At 37.0% G+C, this 25,555-nt stretch overlaps 1 protein-coding gene across 3 annotated transcripts in view; it reads right to left on the reverse strand.

The window, feature by feature from the left end:
- Positions 1–25,555, reverse strand: part of IL1RAPL1 (interleukin 1 receptor accessory protein like 1) — a 701,789-nt gene that overhangs the window by 24,780 nt on the left and 651,454 nt on the right. For all 3 annotated transcript variants that reach the window (XM_032679220.1, XM_032679222.1, XM_032679221.1), the window contains 2 exons: positions 6,508–6,640; positions 3,843–3,988 (listed from right to left, as the gene is read on the reverse strand). In XM_032679220.1, coding sequence (XP_032535111.1) covers positions 3,843–3,988; positions 6,508–6,640 — 279 coding nt within the window. The remainder of the gene's footprint in view (positions 1–3,842; positions 3,989–6,507; positions 6,641–25,555) is intronic.

Here is a 25,555-nt window from a genome sequence, read left to right on the forward strand (position 1 = left end):
CACCTATGACAGAGGAAAACAAATCAAAAATATAAAAGAAGCCCAGGATAGGAAATCAGATAATACTGTGAAAATGGGAAGAAATAGTAGTAGATTCTTTGAAAAAATACATAAAAGTATGTTACCTGCTCTTAGTTCTGGTGTCTGTCCCAGGAAAAATACAGGTATATTACTAAGCTTTTAAAATAATATCAATACCATTTCAAGAATAATGACAAAATAATATTTGACATTATTTTGCTTTAGAGTTCTGCCTGCTGAAAAGCAGAGAAGAATTTCCAGAAAATAATCACATAATTAGATAATATTCTGTATTTACAACACACTCTATGATTAAATGAGACTACGAGGATGGTGATCCAGCATGAAAGACATACTTGTCAATACATAAAAATGTAGAAGAGCATTCTTTTTCCTTATACATTACATTTTTATCTACTACATTGATAGACTATGGGCTTTTCTTCTTTAATTGAAAAAAAATGGAAAAAAATAGAATCATAGTGTGTGATCCACCTCATCTCATTTTCAATATGTGGTCTGTTATTAATAAATTTGTGCTTAGCTGCTGTCAGTATCACTCTAAAAATTAATTTCTAGAAGGTTTCCCCTACCTGGATGAAGATTAGCCTGTAACTGCTACAAATGATCGATGGTAGCTATCACCAGTAAGTAACAAAATCAATCTTAGATTATAACAAGTAGTTTTTTTTTTTCTTAGACAAAAGAGAAAAAAACTTGATTATTGTAAAGGTGAAACAGATTTGGTCAAAAGCTGGAGGAAAGGAATGAGAGTTAAATCTCCTGAGTTCTGATCCCTCTCTTTTTCTGATTATCTATTGGACAAATTTTGTGGGAATGAACAAGAAAAGGAAACAACATTGTCATTGTCATGCTTAAAATGCTCTACTGCCTTTAGCTTCGAGTTAAATGCTCCCTATGCACAGCATCTGAGGAAATTTAGGAGTCTAAAAATGGTTAGCTGGCAGCAGAAAAACATAGATCATAGGTTTTCTCTACTTGCATCAGAAAGCAAAAGAAGCTCAGGACAAAATAAGGGCTCAGCTCCCCTAGATGCAGAGCACCGGTGTCCACACTAGAGGGAGGTACGAGGGGCCCCAGCCTTCTCCCGGTGCCAGATGCTGAAACGAGGTTCACTTTTCCTGCACAAGTGGTGTTGGAATTGGGGGCACTGTGTTCTGCTGCCTTCCTGAAATTAATTGATTACGGGAAAGGAGAGGCTCTGGCTATCCATTCCAGTGCCATGTCAGGGAAAGAGCAGAAGTCCCCTCTCCCCGTCTGAATGTGCCAGGCACTGGTTTGTGATAGGGACCACCATTTGATGGATCCTGCTTGTGGTTTCTGTGACGAGAGTGTGTGTTCCTGCTGGGCTGACGAGTGGGAAGATTAAGGAAGATGCATCCAGGCTTTTACTAGTGAGTTAGACTCTGGACTTTGTGCCCTTTCAGGGCCTGTTAATTGTAGGTATTTCTAAAATGTCCCCCTGGACTTTTAAGTTTACAGAGACTATACTGACCAGGTTGAAGCAGCAGTTGCAAGGGTGTTTGAAAGGCTTAAACTTTATACCTGAATCCCCACTGCAGTGTTTAGCCCTAAATACCTCTTTTCCCAGGAACGCTCTTTGTTCAGTAGCAGAGCTTTCTGCTTTGCTGTCCCTTCTGATCCTGATTCTTCCACAGAGGAAGTTTAAGAAGGATTATAATTTCTTTTTCAGGTATGCAGTGAACATTCCAAATTCAGCACCTTTGTTGACTTATACTGCTGGAAAAAAAAGATCACTAACTAGAAAACCAGCCAAAACTAATACTCTGCAAACGTCTTAGTGTTCAGGAAGCAAATTTTCCTAATTGTTAGGTCCCAATTGTTCTAAGTCAGCCAAATAATCAGAAATTAATAAACAGCTAACTCATTCCTAGCAGAGACTAAATGTGGATCTAAACAAGGAAACCTAAACCGAAAGGTTGTCATGGTGATATACAGAAGACTAAGCCAGCAGTGTAAAGCTTCTCTTCCTAGGAGACCTCAGAGACTAGCTCAAATTTTTATCTGTCATGCTTAATTTATCATTTCACTGAAACAGTTGTCAACATGCAAAGTGTGTAGAAGGCTTGTATCAGGTACATTTTGTTTTTTGAGGGCACAACAGACTGTGCTTCCAAATCAATTTCAGATTCAGCTTTACTTAAAGAGGAAAAAATATTTTGGGGAGTTTTTTTGCTGTTTTTATCATTTTACTATTCATAAGGGCAATTAAATATTGAGATTATTTCCTCTGAAGTATGTCATCATGAGGCCACATACTGTGGTGTGTTTGACTTACTGAGTTTTACAAAAAAGGAAACAAGGAAAGCAGACTCTTTCAAAATTCATACCTACACTGTTAGATTAAAAATCTGGTGGTCGCAGAACAGAAAAGAAGTATGTGTTGTCAGTGTTGTAGCTACTGCTTGTATGTAAGAGAAAATAAGGACTTATCATGTCAATTAAGTATTGGTTTTAAAGTAATTTAAAGCCTTAAAAAGCCTTTAAAATAATTAAACCTTAAAAATTCTTTATTTTTGGTGTCTCATCAACTAATTTAATTATTAAGGACAAGCCACTGGATTTCAGTGGTGTTTTGGGTTAAGATCTTGCTCCAGCTTCAAATGTCTCTGAATGAGGAATATATGACTACTACCTGGTATATTGTTGAGGTTCAATTACTTAATACATTAGTTTCTTATCTCAGTGAATTCAAGAAAATATGGCAAATGCCAGGCTAAGCAGAACATCTGGTTATTCACATCTGCATCTTTTAAGAAGCAATGACGAGTTCAGAAAAATGGCTACAAATTAGTTCTATTCAATTAATTGGAGGTACATAATATGTTTAAATAATTTGGTCACACTATCTTGATTTAAGGTTTCCTTCTAAACTTAGACGGACTTTGCATGCTACGAAAGTAAATTTAGGGAAGACATCACTGCTCTGACATAAATTGAGATGCCAAAAGTACTTCAGCACCACAATAAGAACCTGGTTTACTCACCTTTACAAGCAATCTAAAAAAAGCACAGTAATGACAGCAAAGTGCACACGCTGCTTCTGCTCATTCTTTGCTCTCTTAGGCCAGCAGGATGCTGCTTGAGGGTGGGGAGTGTCAATCCCAGGCATGTGGAGCACCCTCTGAGAGGTAAAGTGGACAAAATGGGTCTGGGAGCCTTGATTTGCAAGAGATTCTCCATCTCTCTGTAATCATCTCTGTGGGAGATGGCTGTGGCTATTAGACAGGGTGGAATCATGGGATGTGAGTGGTGAGGAGAAACAGGAAGGTCCTCAGAAGTTTTTGTCATGATGTTTCACTTCAGAAATGTTGATGTTAAACAAAAGTGTTAGAAGGAAAATGTCCACAGTTAGGCAATGAAGGAACTCTCCTGGCATGGGGTTTAGGTGACATTTCTGATAAAAGTGGGATGTATTTTTGCTGGTTTTTCAAATAATTGATTTTATTTCTTACAGAAAATTATTGCAGTTGTATTAGCTGTTGTTTCCTACTATTTTTCTCTATTGAGCCTTTTTTAAATTCAAAACTAAAAAATTATTAAATGCATCTTTTATAGAGATATAGTTAAAAGGTGTTACTGTATTTTTTCCAGTGGCATCCATAATTAACAACATCCTTTCTGTTTTGTTTTTCAAGCTGTACAAATTCCTAGGGGAAAATAATAATTGACTATTGGTTCTTAAGAAGCCAAAATTCATGCCTACATCAGAAAAAACTCTGTAAAAAATGGATCTCCCCTACATTTTACCATTGCATGGAGAAAAGCTGCATATTTACCCCTTTTGTGTAGAAGAATGCTGGCATGCCGGCGCCCATTTCCATTCTCAACGTAGCATGAATAATTCCCCAGGTCTGCCTCTTCAACAGAGTCAAGGATCAATGAGATGGAAACCTCCTGCTCCCCAAGATGTTCCTTGAGAACCCTGAGAAAAAAACCCAACCATCACTGCTATTCCACTTGTGTCATAGTGGAGCACTGGATAATCATGACATAATAATGCTGCTTACAACTTACAGCTCTCTGGCTTCAAACTTGGCTATGGTTTGATGCAATCTTAATCAAATTTTGTCATGCTCTTTTCTTCCTCACTTTTAATGAGGAGGATTGGTTCTGTAAATGTTAATGAGAGCTTCAGTTCATTGTCTTCTTTAAGCAGAATGATACGCACACTGACAATATATCATTGCACACTCTGATGGAGACCCTGATCCATGAAGTCTTGGAACATTAGAAGAGAGAAAAGGGAAAACTCTTGTTTTGGAGTTTAGAGTCACACTAGGAGTCTGGGCCAAACACAGTATTTGTGCTTTTTCTGAGGCTTTTCAACATGCCACGCAGAAACAATATGTTCATGCCGTGGTCTTAGAGATTATTTCTAGAATGCAGTGTAAGATTTGATTATGTATTATAAAACAGTAGAAAGAGCTGGTATGCCAGATGCCTCTAGTTCATAGAGATGGTAAGTAAAAGACTTCTTGTGTAAGACTCCACCTGTCTTCACATTACTTTCTTTCCTTCTTAGCAAGACCGTCAGTGGTTTTAGGAACCCAGGAAAGCAAATGACAAATTATTCCAGGCTGCTCCCTCATGTCACACCTGACGTAAGAAGTGGAAACCAGCCTTTCTGCTCCTCCCTCCACAAAACAAGAAAGTTGTAACAGAGTTCTTTTCACCTTTATGTTAGTCATCAGAAAGCCAAGTCACTGGCAGAAGGGCTTGGGAAAAGCTTTAGATGCAAAATATAACTGATCTGAGTGTCACATACCATTTAGTGTATCGGTCTTGACCTCGAAATACACAGGGGTGAAATATGTTTCCATTTTGCCTATATCTGGCAGTGATGACCTTGAGTATCAAGGTGGTCTTCTTGATTTTTGTTAAAGGGAATGTTTCTGTTACTTTGGTTACACTGAAGAATTCCAATGTTTAGCTGAAAGTGAGCCTGACTTCACCTCTTCTGTTGACACTGTAAATATCCATGTAAGAAGTGAAGTAAAATAGGCTAATTTTGTTCTCTTATAGAGAATCACTATAGATAACACATCCATGATTTCTTAGTTTCCTTTGTAATGTACTGTCTCAGTTTTCTGGGATAGAGTTAGCCTTTTTCTCAGTAGCTGGTACAGCGTATTATTTTGAATTCAGTATGAGAATAATGTTGATTACACACCAATGTTTTAGTTCTTGCTGAGCAGTGCTTACCCTAAGTCAAGGACTTTTCAGTGTATCACGCTCTACCAGTGAGCAGATGCACAAAAAGTTTTGAGGGAACATAGCCAGGACAAGTGACTAGAATTGGGAAAAGGGTTATTCCATACAATAGGATGCCATACCCAGTATAGGAACTGGAAGTAGTTGACCAGGAGCCGTGGATTACTGCCTGGGGACAGGCTGGGCATTGATCAGTGGGTGGTAAGCAATTATATTGTCTTTCTTGGGTTTTATTCCTCTATCTCTCATTTTCATTACAATTATTATTAGTAATATATGTTTATTATTATAATTAATATTATTGATATTATTATAATCCTTTATTTTGTCTCAATTTTTAAACTGTTCTTATCTCAACCCACAAGTTTTACTTTTATTCTGATTCTTCTCCCCACTCGAGGGGGATAAGAGGGGAGTGAGTGAGCTGCTGTGTGGTGCTTATTTGCTGTCTAAGGTTAAACCATGACATGCATATTTAGATGTGCCTTTATTTCTGGGTTTATCCATGATGAACTCAGTGATATACACACATACAGAATTATAAATGAAAAAGGAATCCCTTCAGATCAGAGCAGATGCTTCATATTGGATAGGAGTTGGTATGCCATGTCAAGCATGCAATTCTCAACACAAACCCACTTTTTTCCTTAATTTCCAAATGAGGCAGCACTTCCAGGAGCAGTAGAAGTACAAGGCACAACTGCCAGTATTTCAGCAGATATAAGCAGCCCACATAACAGGATGCTTGGCTCTCACAGGCCAGATAACATCCCTGAAAAATCAGGTTTTTTTCACGAAGAAAATAAATCAAAATATTCCAACAGGGAAGTCAGACTTCGGCATTTCTTTAAGGCTCTATGCCTGAAAATGCCTTTTTGAGCTGTTTTTCTTGATGCATTTATTTTTCTTTATTTTATCTTACTAAGTGTCTTAACGGTTGTTATTGTGGACTGTCACAGCTTGAAAAAGCCACTATGTAAATTCCAGTTGGTCAACACTACAACACTTTTTGGGCAGTTATTCTGCTTTTGCAGCTCTCTAATATCAAATTTGGCTGAGTAGTGCATTTTTCTATTCTCTGCTTGTGGAGACAAAAAGATAAAATATGGATGTTGCAAAAAGGGATCAGACCCGAAGTGCTCCTGAGTTAGTCTGTGATAAAAAGTATTACATTAAGTACCACAAAAATGTAGAGTAAAAAAGAAAAAAAAAAAAAGGTTTTTCTTTTACCTAATGTCACTTTCCCAGACTCGACTATCATCTAAATCTTCAATGAACTTCTCCCCTTTCATCCAGTAGATCAAAGGACTGACATCTCCACTATATCCAAAGAAAGCTCGGCAGGTGAGATTAGCAGAACCACCTGTTACAAAGAATGTAAGAAAATATGTTATTTCAAAATCTGTAAAAAAAAGTTTCATTTTTGAGTCAGTGGCTTTAATTGATTAAAAAACTATATTAGTGGAAAATTTTCAAAAGTATCTACTTGTCTTGACACTAGGTTCAGTACATTTTCTGAAAATAAATACAATAAAAATGAAATTATACATAAGAACAGGATTTTTTTTATTATTCTTTCACTCAGGTTTTTTTTTTTAGTAAGGAAATCAAAGATTATGTTTTTCCAGAAGGACCTAGCTTAACCATGTTTTAGCTTAACAAAAGTTATGTTTGTTAAGTCTTAACAAAACATTTCCATGTTTCCTCTGAAAAAGATAAAGGTTAGGTAAAATAGACCTGAAATCATATTGTGTTAGTTCAGCTTTGCAATGGTTTCTGCAGAAAGGCTATTATATTCCTGTAGAGTACCATTCCCAAGGGACATCCAGTAGAAAGATGTGTGTTCACTGCTAAGCTATCTTAGCAGGAAGGTATTAAACACTGACACTTGAAAAAAATGCACATGCAAACTCATTCTGGACATTGTGAGACATGTCTCGCATTAAGAATGGAGATAACCATCTAATGGAGGTACATGCAGCAAGGAGCAGAAATTCTATATATGTACAGCGTTACTGATTTAATCATTATAGTGAAAATTTAAAAATGTAATATGCCTTCACTTTGGTTTATTTTCATTGTGTCTTACATTATGTTTACATCACTTGGCTTCAGGGTTCATCCAGAGCACATACAGGGAAACAGTACTTTGCACACATTTTGTGTGTCATTAGATTGGATAAAACGAGAGGACAGACACATAGTTAAAGATTTTCCATTCAGTGCTGTAAAGATATTTGTCTCAACATGCATCATCTCTTCTAAACTGCTATATGCATTTTTACACAGTCATTCAAGGAAGTGTTGTGATTTAAGGAGTGTTTTTTGCCCCACCCACCCCCCAGAAAGAGTATTTTCATGGAGTGTGTATTACTGCTGAGACCAAATTCATATTTTATTTACAATTTCAGTTTTTGATTTTAGGATTTTAAAACTCACTTTCTATAGCTCCTGGACAAAAAATAAGAATAAAACATTGTTAGCACTACTTCATTCTGTATCAAGATGCCTGAAGTCCATCCGGGTTCAATGAATTTCTTTAAAAATACCCTGTTTTGGGTCAGGACCTGGTCCTTCTCAAACATATGACATTAATATTTGAACATCTTATTTACTTTTTGGCATGGAAACAAATGCAGGATGCTAAGTAACAAGAAGATGAGCAATTATTAAAAACATGTCTTATTTATATGAAATGATTTATGGTTTTCTGTAAAAGCAAATGACTCCTCTGTCTCGAACTCTCACATCCACACCATAAAAGGTGCAGAATTAAATGTTTGCGTTCAGGATGGGCAACATCAAGCGAGTACCATCTGTGCTACTTTCACAAGCTGTTTAGGAACTTGGTTGCTTTTAGTCATTTCACAAAGTTTTGGTTGGAACCACATGCTTTGTCAGCAGCTCCTGGTAAGGAAACAGGAGTATCCCAGTACTTGAAACCAGGATGGAGAGAAGGATCTCTTTTGTAATCAAAGAGTATGAAATAGAATCTCTGAATAATGAGAAATTTTTATAATCTCATATAATTTAGAGCAAAGTTACCAAATGTAAGGTGAGTAACTTCAATGAGGGCAAAAACTGTCTTTCTAAAGACAATCATAGCTCCTATTTCCACACCTCAGGGAGCAATGGTCAGGACACCTTCCTGGAAACTCAACTACTTAATCTCTACGCAGCTCAAGAAATGCCATTTGGAAGCACTGGGGGGAAAGATTTTTACAATCTTGAAGCCATTTGCAGGAAATGAGATGAGCATGGGGACACCGCTTAATCTGCATCAAGTGCATGAAAACCTGGAATAGAACATGATAAATTTCCTTGCCCAGGACATGCAAACCCAGTTTCTTATGGCAGTTTCATTGCAGATATATACCACCTTTACTTTTGTTTGTTTTGCAACAAAATTATGATACTTGAACTAGTGAAAATGAAAATATAAAACCTTACAAGATTATGAATGTCTTGGCCACTGTGGAATCTGTTCACTCTTGAAATGGGGAAAGGTACCTCCCCATCTAAAGCCAAGGTAGGATCCTGTGATAATTGGATAACCCCTATGACACTATCTACCAGTCTTAAAGGGAAGAGTGCTACCTAATGCATCACTGCCACTTCTTGGGCTTTCTCCAGAGCTTTCCTACCAAGCCAGGGCCCGGTTGAAACTTTATAGCTTTTAAGAACTACTAAGATCACAGCTAGAGGGACTGTAGCTTCTGGCCAATTTATCCATGATTCACAGAGATTAGACACCACAGGTGCTCAACCATCAAAGCTCTCCAGGCTCCTGCATCTAACAGGGACCACCTGAGAGCTAGTTTTTGTACCGAGAGGGCTTCTGAGCCTTTTAGAGGTGAATATTCATGTGCATAGAAATGTTTTTTTTTTAAGAAAACATGCTCTGTGAAGGGTAAAAATATGCCAAAAATAAAAAGAGTTTGTAAGATTAAGGCTGTTTTCCTTATCAAATTCTTAAAGAAATTCCTCTCACCCCCAAATAAAATATGTAAACATATTTTTCAACATAGAATCCAAAGCTTCCTTTCAACATGAAATAGTTACAACTGAGAAATAAATTAGGAAGAATGTGCTGCCACTTAGTAGTACTGTGTTGATTGCAGTTACTCAGTGGAGGCCGTTTGCCTGCCGGGGGTTCAGCTATAAATTACCAGTACTGTTTACCTTGACCAATCTTCACAACAAGCCAGTGGGGAGTTCATTAACAGGACATCAAGAAAGATTCAGTGAAAAGCTAATGACCAACTGTGACCATTAATGTGGAGGTCTGTCACTTCAGAGCTCACAGCTCCTTGCAGAGGGCATGGAGCTCACTTGGTGAAGCAAAGAGGTTCACAGCTGCAGGCATATGTAAATAAAGGCTGACTGAAGGGCAAAATTATGAGTGGACAGAGTATTCTGGGAGCACATCTTCATCTCTACTCCAGAGCTGCTGTCATGAGAGTGAGTGAGTGAGTGTGTGCTGGAGGATGGGTTGCATTTTTCCCTAGAAGTGCACCTCTGAAGAGAGCAGAGAGAGGATGCATACTTTGACACAGAGCAGCTGCTCTGCATGGGCAATCTGCTTTTTTTGGGGTCTGCAGATTTTTAGAAAACATGCAACACATAATAAACACAAGAGCTGCTTTGTGTCATCTTTAAGCTAAACAACTTACTGGTCAATTAATAGAAATGACTCGCAGCTAACTCTATGAAGCTATTTCCCTCCATGTGTTTTCTGTGCTGAGAAAAACTAGAGAAGCGATTTAAAAACCATAAAAGTTTCATGAATGGATATGTAATGCTTTCTATGCTACTAATTTCGATTTTCCTGTAAATGCTGAATTATTACAGTTTTATAGTCTATCTTTGAAGGATTTTAAATTCCTGTTGTAAATTCACCAAATGTTTTCAATGAAATTACTAGGGAATTCATCTCTCTCTGTCTCTTTTGCTATGAGATATTGTAAATTAAAGTTACATCCTGGGTAAATGGCTTTGTTTTGGTTTTGTTTGTTTGTGGGTTTTTTGTTTGTTTGTCATGGGGTTTTTTGTTTGGTTTTTGGGTTTGATTTTGTTTTTGTTTTGTCTTTTTTTTGTGGTTTTGTTTGGTTTTACTTTTGTTTTTGGGGTTTGTTTATTTGTTTTTTGTTTAATGGACCCTGGGAAAGTCCAAAGGCATGAGATTAGAATTATTAAGTGAAACTGGTAGTGTTGCTATTTTTATAACCACCCCCCTCAAAAAAAAACCAAACAAAAAATCCAAATACCTTAAAGAAGGGATAAAAAGAAAAATTACACTTTTGACTTCTCAGTATAACTTCTTAAACTGCGAAATAATGCAATAAAGACATGTAAGTCTTAAAGATGCAAAAAGTAAGTTCAACTGCATATTTCTTCATCACCTTTATTTCTGAAGATCAATATGTTCTTACTGTATTGAGTTTGTTTTTGCAAAAATTGGAATACATAGCACTGCATGTTCCTGCTGCTCGCTGTGATAAAGTCTCACTGTCAGTCCTAGCCAATAGGGTTCAAAATAAATTAGTCAAAAGCTCTTTGCCATCTAAAATGAGACCAATTTTTGTTGCACAGTATGCTTCCACGTAGAGCAGAATGCAAGAAGGGACTAAAACAAAGTGTACTTCCTCGAAACCAGCAAATCCCTTCTGCAGAGCAACACTGACTTTGTGTTCGTTTTCACTAATTGACAACATTTGGGGCACTTTGCAAACTACTGCTATGGGAGCCTAAGTCCAGCAGAGGGCACTGTCCAACTTCTAAACATTATTTAAAAGCACCCCCAAACTAAGTCAAATCCTAGTGTATAAGTTCTAATTAAAAATATCAGACTGCTAAGAATCTGCTAGTTGTAATTAGCAAATAGTGACTGTTTTGTGGTTGGTGAAATATCATCTAAATTACACTTGCAACATTAGTCATACAAGTTAACATACACCACGATAGCACCTTTTCTAGCTTTGATTTGACAGATTCTTCAGTGAAGTACAACCATTTTTCTTGGAAGCAATGGCAATAATCAGACATATTCTGCAACCTCTTTTCAGAAGAATCCCCAAAGACATATTATGGAAGTGTTTTAGAACCATGCTCAATATGTAGAAATATTGAGGGCCAAAAGAGTGGAAATGTAAAGTGCACTGAAATGTGGGACTTTATTTTACTGTGCAAAGTAAGCCATTTATAAAACTTAAGTGTATAAAATACCTATACCATTTATTTGGAATGTTAACATCTAAAGATTATAAACGGCCAAGACAGACACAATCAAAATCTCTCACTCAGGAATTAAATACAATTCTTTCCATTCACATTTGAGAAAAAAATACTGACAAAATATCAGTCTTTCAAGTATAGGGTTGTGAAAGCTGTTAACTTTCTATGTGTGACAGATCAGCACCTATTCCTCACAAAGTCAATCACCCTTTTGCTTTGCCGATGTCGCTGCCAAGCCCAGAAGGCAGGTAAGTAGAAGCTGCTCTGGTTTTTAGAGAAGTCTTGTATCCTAAAATAGTTCAATAGTTGTTGATAGCCTTCATGCAAATGTGATTAAGAAAAGGAAAATAACAAAGGAAAATGAGGTACCATATAGTTTTCAACCACGTGCCTTGATCATATGATCATACGCTCAAGATCTGTGAGTATTCTCTCAGAGCAGGCTGAACTGTAGAGATTCCTCTTGCTTCCTTCCTTACCTGCAAAAAGCATCACCTACTGCTATGCCACCCTCCAGTTTGCATACATATTTTTGCATCTTGATATCTTGTACTCTCTTCTCATAACGTAACTGTCTCGCTGCGTGTTTCATACAGCAGGTCAGGACAAATTAAAAAAACAAAACAAAACAAAACAAAGCAAATCAAAATGCAATTTTCTGAAATATAACTGCAACCTGAGAGCTAATCTCTGGTAAAATTAAGTCCCATCACTGAGTGGTAGGTTCTGAAGTCTTTGGCAAGCAATCAGATCTGGTATCCATACGATTGTAAAGACACAATCTGCAAATTCCCTCTGTTTTGAATTCAGTAGATGTAGGTTTGAAAGGGCTGGGTATAATCATTCCACTAAGTATTATCATGCAAGCATCATACAAAGTCCTGAATGTGATTACACAGCTATATTTCTTCATTAATAGGCCTGTCCGTATTTTGCTGTGCTGCAAAGCTGAATGTTGATTACATGGAAATCTGAATTACATTTTGAATAACTCCTTCAGGCCATAATTGTGTAAACTTAGAGTACACACAACCATTCCTTTACCATAAAATAACACCAGTGGAAAATTTTCAACCAGATCAGAGAGAGATTGTAGCTTTTGAACTTTTACTGAATTTGTAGATATTACTATTTATTGGATTTTAAAAAAACCCTTTAATTTCTGATTTCTTTTTTTTTTAATTGGAAAGGGGAAAAAAAGCCTAATTCTTGTCCATTAGAGTTTTCTTTGTTATTTTCACGAAGAAAATAGTCCTCAATCACCATAAGGCTAAACTTGCTCACCTACTCATAGTTACCCACTGTTGTATGAAAAGCCTTTTGCCTTCCACCGCTTCCCTCTCCTGAATTACAGTTCAACAGCAGGACACTTCATGGAAGTGTCTGTAAGTTGCTGCCGACATGTTCCCTGCCATCAGCTCTGAGCTACTGGAGTCTGCAACACTTTATAAGTTGGTATACTGACAAAAATACATGGTAAAATCTAAGATTAACCTGAGAGTATTAAAAACTTGTACTGGACTGCTTCATAGCTTGTGAAGGAAAAGAAACCAAATCCTTTATGCTTTGAAGGGGTTCTGTAGCAGCAGAACTGTCAGAGAGAGAGTCAATGAAGACAGCAACCACCACAGCAGACTGCAGAAAAAGAAGTGATGTATGGGACTTGGGGATCGAAATGCCCAGAACATCTCTCAGATACATAGATTGTTAAACTTGCCCTCATTTCACAAGAGGTAACAAAACCCGTGAACCAATAATCTTGATTTTCCTAACAGCAGGCCTCTCCTCTTGATGGATGGTAATGTCAGGCTGATAAATTAGCTGTTCAGCAAGTATTTTTCACTCCTTCCTCTTCAGAAGTAGAGGCTGGAGTGGGAAACAACTATCCCAAGCATAAAGCAAGCGTTGCTAAAGAAAAGGAAAACCACTGAAATTATTTTAAAAGCTTGACTTAACTTTTACTCTAGAAACTGATATCTTCTTTTTTTTTTTTTTTTTAAACAGATGCAATTACAAACTCTTTTTTACTGTGTTGTCTCTATGAGATCAAAAAATAATTTCTGTTTTAAAGCTGAGCTGTTTTTAGATATAAATTCCAAGAAAATGTCCTAGGTAACGAAATATTTCCATTCCAAGAAAATGTCCTAGGTAACGAAATATTTCCAATCGGGGAAAAAAAAAAGAAGAGGGAAAAAAAAAGAAAGTGGCTCTAAATGTCAAACTTCACATGTTTCTTAGCTCTTACAGGCTTATGACTTGACGGCTTTAAATCTGTTCACTCTGTGCACAGTTTAGTATTGTTCAGTGGTTTCTTTCTGGATTCTCTTTCAACCATACTGCCTTTGATTATGGTGCTGTGGTTTTTGCATTTTAGTAATGCTATATGGTAAGAAAATAACCTTTGGGCTAGCAACCCAAAGTTCCCATTGCATAAAGGACTCCCATAAGGGTTCCCATAGGGGACCATATAGTCTCTTCCTGTGCCTCGAAAGAGAGTCAGTAGGTAACACCCCAGGGATGCTGCTGACTCTCAGCAATCACTGACAACCAGAAAGGCCTTGTGTGTCTTTAGCTCTGTGAAGTCCTACTCTGGGTCATATTTTGGGAAACTCCTAGAAAAGCATAGAGGTTTCCTGTTTATCTTTTCACATTTCAGAGAGTTTACATTAGGAGGAAAAAAAAAAGACAATTATTCAATATGTGTGCCTCTGGTAAAGAATATTTATTGATAAGAAATACCATAAGACCTGTAGGTGACTATGGGCCTCAAGAAACTACACAACTGGAATACTTTCTGTACTAGTTTCAAGCCATTACAGCACTCACTACATATTCCTACTTCCCGAATAGAATCCAGAGACAAAGCAGCATCAATTCAAAGCAGGACTTTGATGTCTCTCTTGGTCAGAACACAGCTCTTGCTAGACTTGTTTTGCTGAGGAGCTTCTTGAACAACACACTTGTAATAGCTCAGCTCTCTTTCCACCTCACTTTCTTTTACCTGTGAAAACTGTAGATATAATGGACTTTTTTATTTTTAACCTGAAGAGTGTTGTTCTAGCAGACAAAAACATTCAAATGTCTTGTTGTAGAGGTTTTCCTGTTCTTTCTTAAACAGAATACAGTGGGTTTGCTTTGGTCTCTTGTGGGTGCTGGTCCATGTCAAAAAACCCCGCTCATAAATCATGGCAACCAACTGCAGCCTCAGTACCTTCTCCCAGCCTCCCTTTCAGGTGCACTGCACAACCCTTTCTGTACAAAGAATAGCAGACATTGTTCTGGATTCTAGATAATGATAAATAACATATTTATTTTTTTTTTTCCAAAATAGGCTAACTCTTGGGAGTTCTAGCAAACAACTTACTGTGTCAGGTCACACTTAAATGCAAATATTGATAATCTTAAGAAACAGACTTGGCAATTCAGTTTACATTCAAATTCAACTTCTTGTGGCTATTTCAGTCCCTAACTGTTCATCCAGTTGATTTCTTTGGGCATAGAATTTAATAAACATCATTAGAAAATGTATTTTACTAGTCTGTCTCATAAAAGCTGCTTTTCAACAGCTTTGGAAAGAGAGATTGTAGTGGTTTATGATCATTAGGTAATTTGAGTGCGTACAGCAAATTCTCAGCTTTGGAGTCACACATATATATTAAATAATAAACTGTGGTTTTACTTTCCATTGGTCAGCCTGACTACTCTTCTCCTTGCTCTTTCTTCATAAGCAAGTCTACCATGGATTGAGTAGGCTGCAGGAAATTATTTGGGCAAGGAGGTATTCTGAAAAATTCTGTAGAGATGGGCTGCATATGGAAGATTTTTTTTTTAAAAGCAGAGTTTTTGGAAGTAGCATGCACAATGTCACCTACACCTGCTAAGTGGGTATTAAGGAAACTGAGACTCAAATAACAAACAACAAATAATTAAACACTCTATCTTCCTCTAGTGATCTTTCTCTTCAGCACACACTGGAAACATTAGTAGTTCTAAGATTTTCACTAAGTAATCTGTTCCGTCAGATCAGACCATATGATTGAAAATGTCATTTGAAAAAGACCCAGACTAGTCTGGTAAAAATTTGAATGGGGAAAACTACTGTTCCCATGAAGCAATGTGGCACAACAGGATAAATACAACTGTAATAAACCACATCTATTATGTGAATCTAAATACTTCAGTTTAGTTCAAAAACACATGACACAACTTGTCTGCTCAAATTTGCTCCAGGAAAGCCATTAAGAACCACTGAAAATTTGAGCCCTGATAAACTAAACCTGTTGATTATCAATTAAACAGATAAATAAAATCAGCACCAACTTTCCATTTTACTGTGGTAAAGCAGTACTGATGGTGGAAAGGTATTTCATGTTTATTCATGCTGGTTTTTCTATGTGAACAAAAGAGTGAAAAAGAGTTAATACATATATGTATAGTTTAAATGTGCTTCTACTTTAAATCTTGGTGTTCCCACCTTTTATAATGAAGATAATTGCAACACACAGAGAAAATACTAATGCTTCTCATATCCTTAGAAATTGTTTGCAATTAAATTACGTACCACACAGATTTATATCTGTTTATATGATTTAAAAATCCTAACACATCAAATATTTTTATTGCATAAAAATGGGAATGTATGCTGTTTGTAACAGCACTAGGTTTTCTCCTTTTACACAGCAGTCATTACATCACGTAGTCTTTCTGCTTCTCTTGCATGTGTCAGTTAGTCCTGTTTTCTTAAGAAAACACTGAAACAAAATCCATTAAAAAAACCCCCACACCCTCTAGTTCACAAAGAAGCAAATAGAGAAACTCGATTGCTTCTCCATGACAAATATGTTATACTCTTGGATCATACACAAGCTGGAATCTACTGCTATTGATCAGCTTCCTTTCTACATGAAAGACAGACAGGCATTTTTAGATTATACCTCAATATAATTGCATATTGATAGACAACACTTAGTGAAGGCAGCTCTCCAAGTGCCATCAATGGAATAAAAAGAATCCAGCTAGCACTGCATATGTGCTACCTGACTTTAAAGGAACTAGTTTAGAAAAGGGAATAAGCTTGAAATCTTGATGTCATACCCTGCTTTCTGTGCTGTGGGTATACAAGTGGAGTAAAGGATTTGTTGTTGTGATTTTTGGTTTTGTTTTGTTTGTTTGTTTGTTTTTTAATTTTCTATGTTTTTTGAGAGACATGGGAGTTGTGGCATTTCTAAAAAGTAGAAGGAAAATTTCACCTTGTCCCATTCAAGCCCTGGGAATACAGAACATTGTCTAGAATGTTGTTTGTACTTTTAACAGTTTTTCAGGTTTCAAAGCAAGAACTAAAAGCAGGGTTTGAGTGACAATAGAAATATAAGGTATGACAGCTGCTGGTTACAGGAACAGGGACAAATATTCATTATGCAATATTTATGATACAAACTGTGCAAGGAGAGAGGTGGCAGGCTGGTGTCTCTGACAGCACAGGTCTCCGCAGAGGTGCAGGTGCCACCACTCAGCCAGTCCTCTGCCCCACCAGAGCTGAGGCTGCCGGTCATCCCAAGCTGTATGATGGCTTTATAATGTGGACATCTGTACACAAGGGATCAGGGTAAGTTTGCAAAACCCATTTGCACTTGTGACTTGGAACTAGAATTTTAGTCCAGGTCTACGGAAGAAGAAGACGGTGTGTTAACCCTTGCACTACACAGCCCATCACCTGCTCTAAAGAATACCACTGCAGCTGTAGGCTTTGATTTTTATTGAGGCAATAATTTGTAAGTGTTGTTACAGACTACTAGAGAGTAAAACAAGGATGGATTTTTAGAAGGTGCTTAGTATAGTGTTTGCTTTCAGTCCTTTGCCATCTAAATGGCATCCATTCATTTAAAAATGTGTCATAATTGCAAACATATGAAAATGAGTATTATTTATAAAACAGTCTAAAATTAATGGCCTTAGGCATTAAGTGTTGCATGATTACATATCCAGACAGTTTCCTATATGCATAATGTACACTCTCAAAGGAGTTTAAATCCCTATGTATCTTAAATGAAGTCATATGGATTATCTGAGATGAGAATAGGGAGGAGAAAAGAACCACTTTAAAACACTTTAATGTTAATTTAGGATCATTGATCTTCAAGCACACAGAATGGGAAAGAAAACAGTCATCCATACTGAATCAGAGCAAAGATCTATTATTTCAGCATCCTGAACCTGTACAATTCCATAGCATGAGGGCAAACATCTAGATAAGAGAGTCATAGTCCCTGAATCACAGAATCACAGAATATGCTGAGTTGGAAGAGACCCACAAGGATCATTGAGTCCAACCTTAATTTTATGATGAAAATTTTGACAGACTTTACACTACAGCAATTCCAATAATAAAAGGCAAGGTCGTATTGCTGTCCTCTGTAAGCCATTTTTCTGTTCTAACAGGATGTGCATATAAAACAGGACGAGGAATCAGCTTCATTAGGATTAGGACTCAAAAAGAAAAAAAAAATGCCTTCTGAGAGAAGTTCAGCAATGTGCTTTTTAAAGAAAACATGCATTTACATGAGAAGTTAAAAGACGTAAATTTATTGGTATGATAAGAAACAGCTAAGTGATCTTATCCAATTGAGTGCTTCATCTACAACTTTTTATTGTTTATTTTCTCCAGGTTTCAGGGTAATCAGAGATAGCTATAACTCAAATTTAGAAAGAGATGTTTAGGGTTTTTTTAAAATGCATTAGATTTTGGACAACAAGTACATTAAACTATACTTTACGTAAATTATTGTCCTAAAACACTTGGTAGTGTGAGATGATAAAGCTTATTTGTTAATTAATAAGGTAATTTAAGAAGCATGAAAAAACAGAGAACAATAACAAAAGGCAGAATGAAAAAGGCAAAATTGTTCCTATTCTAGGTGGTCCCTTAAAGATGAAGTGAGGAGTTTTTTCAAGACTGTGATGGCAGGCAGCACTTCTTCGGTGTCAAAGGCAGGTAATAGGATGACAAGGGGTGGTTGGTCCTGTATCTTTTCTATTTTCTCTGAGTCAGTCTCTAAAACTAATATCTGTCCTTATGAATGTGAGAGAAAAGCTAATTCAATAGGAGCACTGGTAACTTTTCAATGTCCTGCTCATTTTTTTCTCCTTATGCTGCAACAAGGAATTCTTGTAAAAATTATTTCCATTCTGAATGTTTAGGGCAGTACTGTGTGGAGGGAGTAGCTGCTAAGCAGAGAAAGATTGCTGTTGAGGTTAGAACCTGAGCTCTTCAGGAGTGTGTACATGGAGAGCTGGATGATGTTAACGAGAAGATATCCTTTTAGAGATGGGTTACTGGCACCTACCTGATGACACTGCAACAGATTAAAAGCATGTTCCAGAAAAAGGCTGAGCTGAGAGAGGCGGATATTTCTGTTTCTCCTCAAAAGCCCCCAGCATTCCTGTTGCCCATGTTTCCACATTCACCCTGTCTTATCCTATCCCTCCTCTCTCCATCCTAAAGGCCCCTTGCAATTTCCAGTATCTCCCCTCCTGGTGAAAACTGTAGGCCTAAATCTCCAGTACCCAGGTCAACTGAGAGGCAACCTGAACCTTGTTAACATGGAAATTCATTTTACACCTCTGTCTTCATACATAAATTTAAGAAGGCTGAAATATGTGGGCCCCTAACATAAGAGATCATCAAATACGATGAAATTACTTTGTCCGGGGGCTGATCAGGAAAAATTAAAACGTCAACAAAATGAAGCAAAGCACTACAAGAGATGTGAGAGAACTGGCTGAGAACAGCCACTTCATCCTTGAGAAAGATTTTTCTGTTGTACATTTAAGAGTGGCATTACAAATAAGAACTAGCTAAGAGCAGCAGTTTGCCATTCTGAATAAAATGAATCATTCCTAATATGATTAGCACATGTTGCATATTAGAATGAAACTGAAATTTAAGTTTGAAAAGAGCATTTGTTGAAAAGGCAGAAGAAAAAGGTTGACATGACATTTTCTGCATAAATGAAGACTTTGAAGGAAAAAAAAAATCTACTTTTTTATATTCATTTTAGAGGTATCTCTATTAAAAAGCTATTAGTTACTCAAATGTCACTTTTATGAATAAAAACTTACCTTGGTGACATGGGAGATATTGCAGTTGAGCTCTTGTTTGTGTAAAGAGCTGTAAACCCTCAGATTTTCACTAAGACAAAAAATGCAAAGCTACTAGCTACTTTCACTAAGTGGGAACAAGAGAAGCTCCAATAAATTATTTAAAATTACAAAGGCAAATTGTTAGATTGAGTAGAAAGAAATAAAAACATATCTCACATAGAATTTTTACAGTTTTATTTATCAACTGATTGTAAATGAATAATTCATGGACTGGACATACTGGGTTCAACAGAATTACTTTTCTGTGGCTTAGCTAGTGAGATGAAAAACAGTGCAGGAAAAAGGATGTCTGATAAAAAAGACTTTCTATTTTTTTTTATTGACTTTTTTTCTGTCTGCTAGTTTATTTAATTTGAATAGATTAGCACCTCAGAGCTGTTAGCCCAGGATAGTCACAAAAGTAAGGCTGGCCTGTTAGATAGGATGCTGATATCTCTCCCAGGACTTGTAGAATCTGAATTCAAGTGATGCAGGAAGAAGTTTGGCAGCCCTGTTGGATCTTGACCCACCTATGTTCTCACAGTTTTAAAACTAGGATAGTAATCTAGTTGGGGCTGGGCATCTCAAGGCTTTTCCACTAGCAAGCTTCATATCAATGATCTTGGAAACTCTTATATGTCTTTCTACCTGGATACATCAACCTTGAAAATCTATCTTGAGCATCTCAAAGCTGTAGCTCGTAGACTGCCTCCCTGTTGACCATCTCAAGACCCAGAATGCAGGAAGATTTGCATACCTGTCATGTCAGACAGTAAAGCTACTTCCAAGATGACAACCTTAGCCCACGGGAACTTCAAACTTGCAGCTTTACTAATCAGGTACAAAATATCCCTCATGACTGTCAGTATTCAGGACTAGGGCATTGTAAGCTTGGGAATCTCCTCTGACTTGCTGTAAAGCTAGAGATGTTTGATTTTCCAAAATGTTGTGAAGTCCATTTGTTCTGGGTGAGACTACGTTTTCCCAAAAATTCCTGACCTCAGCATATAGGTCTAGTTCCAGCTCTGCTACATGTGTTCTGTGGAACTTTGGGATACTTACTGACATTTTCTGTTCTAATTTACCTGCCACCAGGTCTCGGAGAAACTTGTCCTCTAGTCCTCTGTTTTGTATGATTAAACTACAATGACAGCAAGTCAAAGCGATTCCACAATAGAGCATCAGCTGAATGAATGAGTATGCCTGGATTTGTCACACAATAAACCAATATGCAGATATAATAGTTACAATTCTGAAAGTAGTATAGCTGCAAAACGCTGTATTAGATCATCTATGCTGCTTCTGTACCCAAGCTCATTTGTTCTGAACCCCATAAGTGTTATAACTGTAGGATGTGTTGCTTACTGTCGCTCTATCAGTACTGTTTCTTCTGTAAAAATAAAATTAAAATTGCAATGGATCCTCCTTCTGGTGGAGACCATTAAATGTCACTGTGATAACAAGCACTGCTAGTTACATTTGTGATTGCTCATTTCTTTATTCACTATATCTTCATCTGTTCCTCAAAGAGGTTACTTGTTTTGGCAGGCTAATTGAAGAAGTGTGAAGAAAAGGGAATATTTATCAATGCATTTATATAGGGGGTGTCAAGTTGAATTCAGTATAATCTGTAGGGCAATATTACTTTCAACTTATTAGGAAAAGAACAAATAAAATGGCTAGACATTGGAAAGGGCTCTAAACAAATGGCTGGTGAAACCTTAGCAGAAAGCACCCTTGTTATCACTCCGGTCTAAGCTACACTTGTGCAATGAGGAAACTGTTTAACACTCTGTAAGCTACAAGGTGACTCATATGCTTCAAATTAAGCATTTACATAACTGTTTATAGGCTGGGGGCGTTGCATCATAAGCTTCATGGGGGAAGAGAATAATTTCTCTCATTACATACCTAAAACTTCATTCTTTTTCTAGAAATCTTCCTGTTTCTAGTAGGAATTTTTTTCTTTGCAGTATCTCTTATAGCATTCTAGATATCTTTTTACTTATTTTTCTTTTCAATCCCAAATTATAGCGAACATAGTGCTTTTAGGATGCTTTTGTACTGGAAAGAATGAAAAAAGGCTAAGTAGTGAAGATGCAAATCAGGGAAACCGCTTTGTAATTTAATTCATTGTACGAGAGAAAGAAACATACGTGGAAGAAAAATGGGTACTAGTTACTACTCTGTCAGTCTTAAATTAATACTCCATATCATTACCCTACAATCAAGATGAAAAATCTAGCTGCATATGATATAGAACATAGGTATATGTTCTTACATGGATGTCAATGTTTAATAGCTCAGGTACTATTATTTTAATAAGTCTTGTAAAATACACCCTGTAAGCATAATTATTGCTGTGAGAGCTATTGTAATAGGGATGAATTCAGACCCTAACAGCATAATCTGAAAGGGTTTTACTGGTTGGAGGCAATATTTGCTAGAAGATAAAGATATGAAGAAGTCGAAACATTTGTTGGAAAGTTACAACAAGCACTTGCCCTATCCACATCTAGTCGTTCTCACTTCCATGCTATATAACCAGTGTGTTCCCCATATATAAATCCATGGAATCATAGAATAGTTTGTGCCTGAAGAGACCTCCCACGACCATCTAGTCTCCTGTTTTTTCCCTGGTTTCACTGTTTTTTCCTGTTTCTGCAATCTACTGGAAAAACCTGTGTCTCCAAATTACATAAACTTTGACCTGTTTATTTTTACAAAATTATTAGTTTCACATGTTCTTTTACGGGTAGCATTTTGTGTTTCTGTATTGCATTCATATAGACCAGCTAAGGTATTCTACAGTGCTCTTAAATAGCACAACAATTTTGCTGATACAAATGTCTGGCTTTAGGTTTTCTGTCCAGTAGAACACAATTAATGCACTTTTTTTATGATTATTAGCATTATGAGAAATAATGCTTGTTGAAGTACTATCCAGGCTGACATCAGAACTGCCATCCTAGTCTGGGATTTCGCCCACTGTCTTCACAGCACCACAGTGTTTTGCACAGTAATATGCCATCTGTTTATGGCTGGCAAAATAACCCTCAACATTACCACTGCCCAGCTCAACAGCTGTAGTAGTGTAATGAAATATAAAACCATTTAAGGCTCCTATTGCTGTGAGATAAATGCATGAGGACAGTCCCTATTACTCGTTCTACGTAAAGGTGCATCACTTTGGAATCTTTTCTTATGGGTGAGCAGTAGGGAAATGGAATCTGGGTGTTTACGTGGACTAAAAATAAGGGGCTTTAGTCAGTCGTTCCTCCATGGGTCACTGAACAATTTTCACTGCTCACAACAATTAGTGGTGTGCTGCTTGTATTTCTGGCTCACATTACCAAGTAGAGCCCTGTCCAGTGCTGCCTGTCTTCCACCACCAAATGCTACTGTGATGACCACATGAAAAAAAGTGCGGTGAACTGGGAAAAGAAATAAGAGAGTAATTCCTTTGAGAGCCAAGATGAATGGTTAAATGGAGAAAGTGGTTAACTGTGAGGAGAGAAACACAAAATCAACCCATACCTTGCAAGAGAGGATTTTATTGCCGGTGTTAATATTAAAGGTAGTCATGGAAACACGGTGGCTGCAGCAGAGACCTTTCAGACCACCGAGTCCACATACTTCGTGCAGGATATAGTTTTCATACTTCTAACATACTTAGTAGATATTAAGACGATGTTTCACTGGAGCTTAGCCAAAAGACCAGCAAGAAAGTTGCATAATTATGCAAGAGATTTGGACAGAAGCCAAGACAAATGCTTTTAGATTAAATACAATATACTCAGTATAATTCACTACAATGCTTTAAAATTCTCTAGAATGTATCCAGTTTATTGGTAGATTGAAGTATATTCCTTTTGGGAGAGTATTGGAGGGAATATTTGCCCTCATGAAGTAAATACTTATTCTCATTCTCTTCCCAGCTGCCTGATAAAACAGTTGTGGTAATGGTTCCTTTGCCAGCTTTCCAGTAATCTCTGTGGCTTGCTTGGATTCAATCTATGTCTTCTTGTGGGGGGTATGGGTAATCATTCACTTGAAATATTAATTCTTTCTTCCTTTTCTAAATTCACAGAGAGCATAAGGTTTCTACCATTAAAGACACAGTAAGAAAATCCTTTGTTTTTTATGCATAAAATGGAGGACTATCCAAAGACCATAACATCATGGGAATTGACCTATATAGTAATGCTTCCTAACTAATTCTTATCCTCCCAAGAAAGGCATCTTAAGTCAATTAGAAGGTTCATGTATATAAATTGCTTGCAGCTATTCCAAGGATGATGATAAAATTAAGGTGAAATTTGTAATCATGTTGGTAGAGAAGAATTTCTTTACCAGTGGAAGAAACTGGGTGGGTAGAAGGCAGAAATACCTACTACAGGCTCATTTGTAAACAGAAACATTCCAAGAAGGTTACATTAGCTCTCATTTAGAATTGTGACAGTTCCAGTTACCCAGAATACAGCAAAGAAGAGAATTCCCAGTGAAACACCATATAGATCATGACTATGCCTTCTTCCTGAGATGTACACAAAGCTTTTATACAATTCACTTTGCCTTGACAAAGGCAATGTTTTTTCAGTGAATATCTAATTTTAGAAAACAGAGGAAGACAGATACAAAATCCTTTGCAAATTCAGATGGATTTTAGCTGACAGACTAAAGTAAGGTAGAAAATATCAAGAGAGTTTTTTTGACATTTTCAAATACACTTTGTCAATATTTCTTATTCTAATTTATTTTATTTTGAGAAATTACCTACCCTGACAAAGGAAAGATTTTCAAAGGGGATTAAAAAACTGGAAAGGAAATGCAACTTATTATTTCGTGCTGAATGAAAGAGTTGGCTACTCCAAAGTGAGACACTGCATGAGGTCATTGTTGCACCAAATATTCCTAGAGAAGTTATTTAACTTCAGCCCTAAAAATTGCACTAATTTCTTAGCCAAGTATTGATCCTTGACAGATTCAAATCTTGAGTGTTGAACTGTGCTCACTATTGTGATAACAGACTTCTTTAATGTATTGAGTTCCTGTATCTAAATTGTCCTTTCACCATATCCTACCCTTTCAGGTACTTTTTAGAGCAAGAATATCTAGATATTTGACTTCTGTCAAGTGGTGAGACACACAACCCAACACTCTACATTCCTTCAAGCCCCTCAGACTTAGGCTATACTGTCTTCTGTGAGTTTTAATTTCCTTTGAAATATGTCATGTGAATGACCTGTAGCAGATTGCATGGTTGCATGATCATTGTCATCATGCAGGGATGAAAAGCAGCATATGGACATCAAACTACAGAGAGCCTAGGAAATCATGGAGGAACTTGCATGGATTTTACTTGACTTCTCAGTATTCTAAAAACAACACACTGAACTCAAGAACTTGGGAAGACCGTATGTCTAGAAATTTTCTGTAGATCCTTCCTAATTTTTTTTTCTGTGCATAATATCTCTAGAAACAAAACAAATTTTACAGTATTTTAGCTAATAGAAGGTTTCTCTTACTATCTATAACACAAGATACTTGAGAAAAAAGTTTTTTGGTGGTGTATCAAAATTGAAATGGACTATGAATCCTTAGACCTGGAACAAAATATGCCATCAGAGAATATTTTCTATACAGGTGTGGTAGTTTGAAAAACCTTTTGTCTGAGGTAGTAGTGGTTTGCCCCACTGATAATACTGGACCAATCAATAGTCCACGTGCGCCCTATGGAAATTACATGCCCAAAGAAACGGAAGAGAAGGGGGTGAAGATAGTTTAGAAGGTAGGTAGCCATGATCTGAGACACAAGGAAGCAGGGGGCAAGTGAGCCCCTCTGGGGGCCAAGGGCCCCCAGCCCCCAGCTGAGGCTACGAGAGACCCGGTGTAGTGTCAAAGC

This window comes from Chiroxiphia lanceolata, chromosome 2 (assembly GCF_009829145.1).
Source record: "Chiroxiphia lanceolata isolate bChiLan1 chromosome 2, bChiLan1.pri, whole genome shotgun sequence".
Classification (NCBI taxonomy): domain Eukaryota; kingdom Metazoa; phylum Chordata; class Aves; order Passeriformes; family Pipridae; genus Chiroxiphia; species Chiroxiphia lanceolata.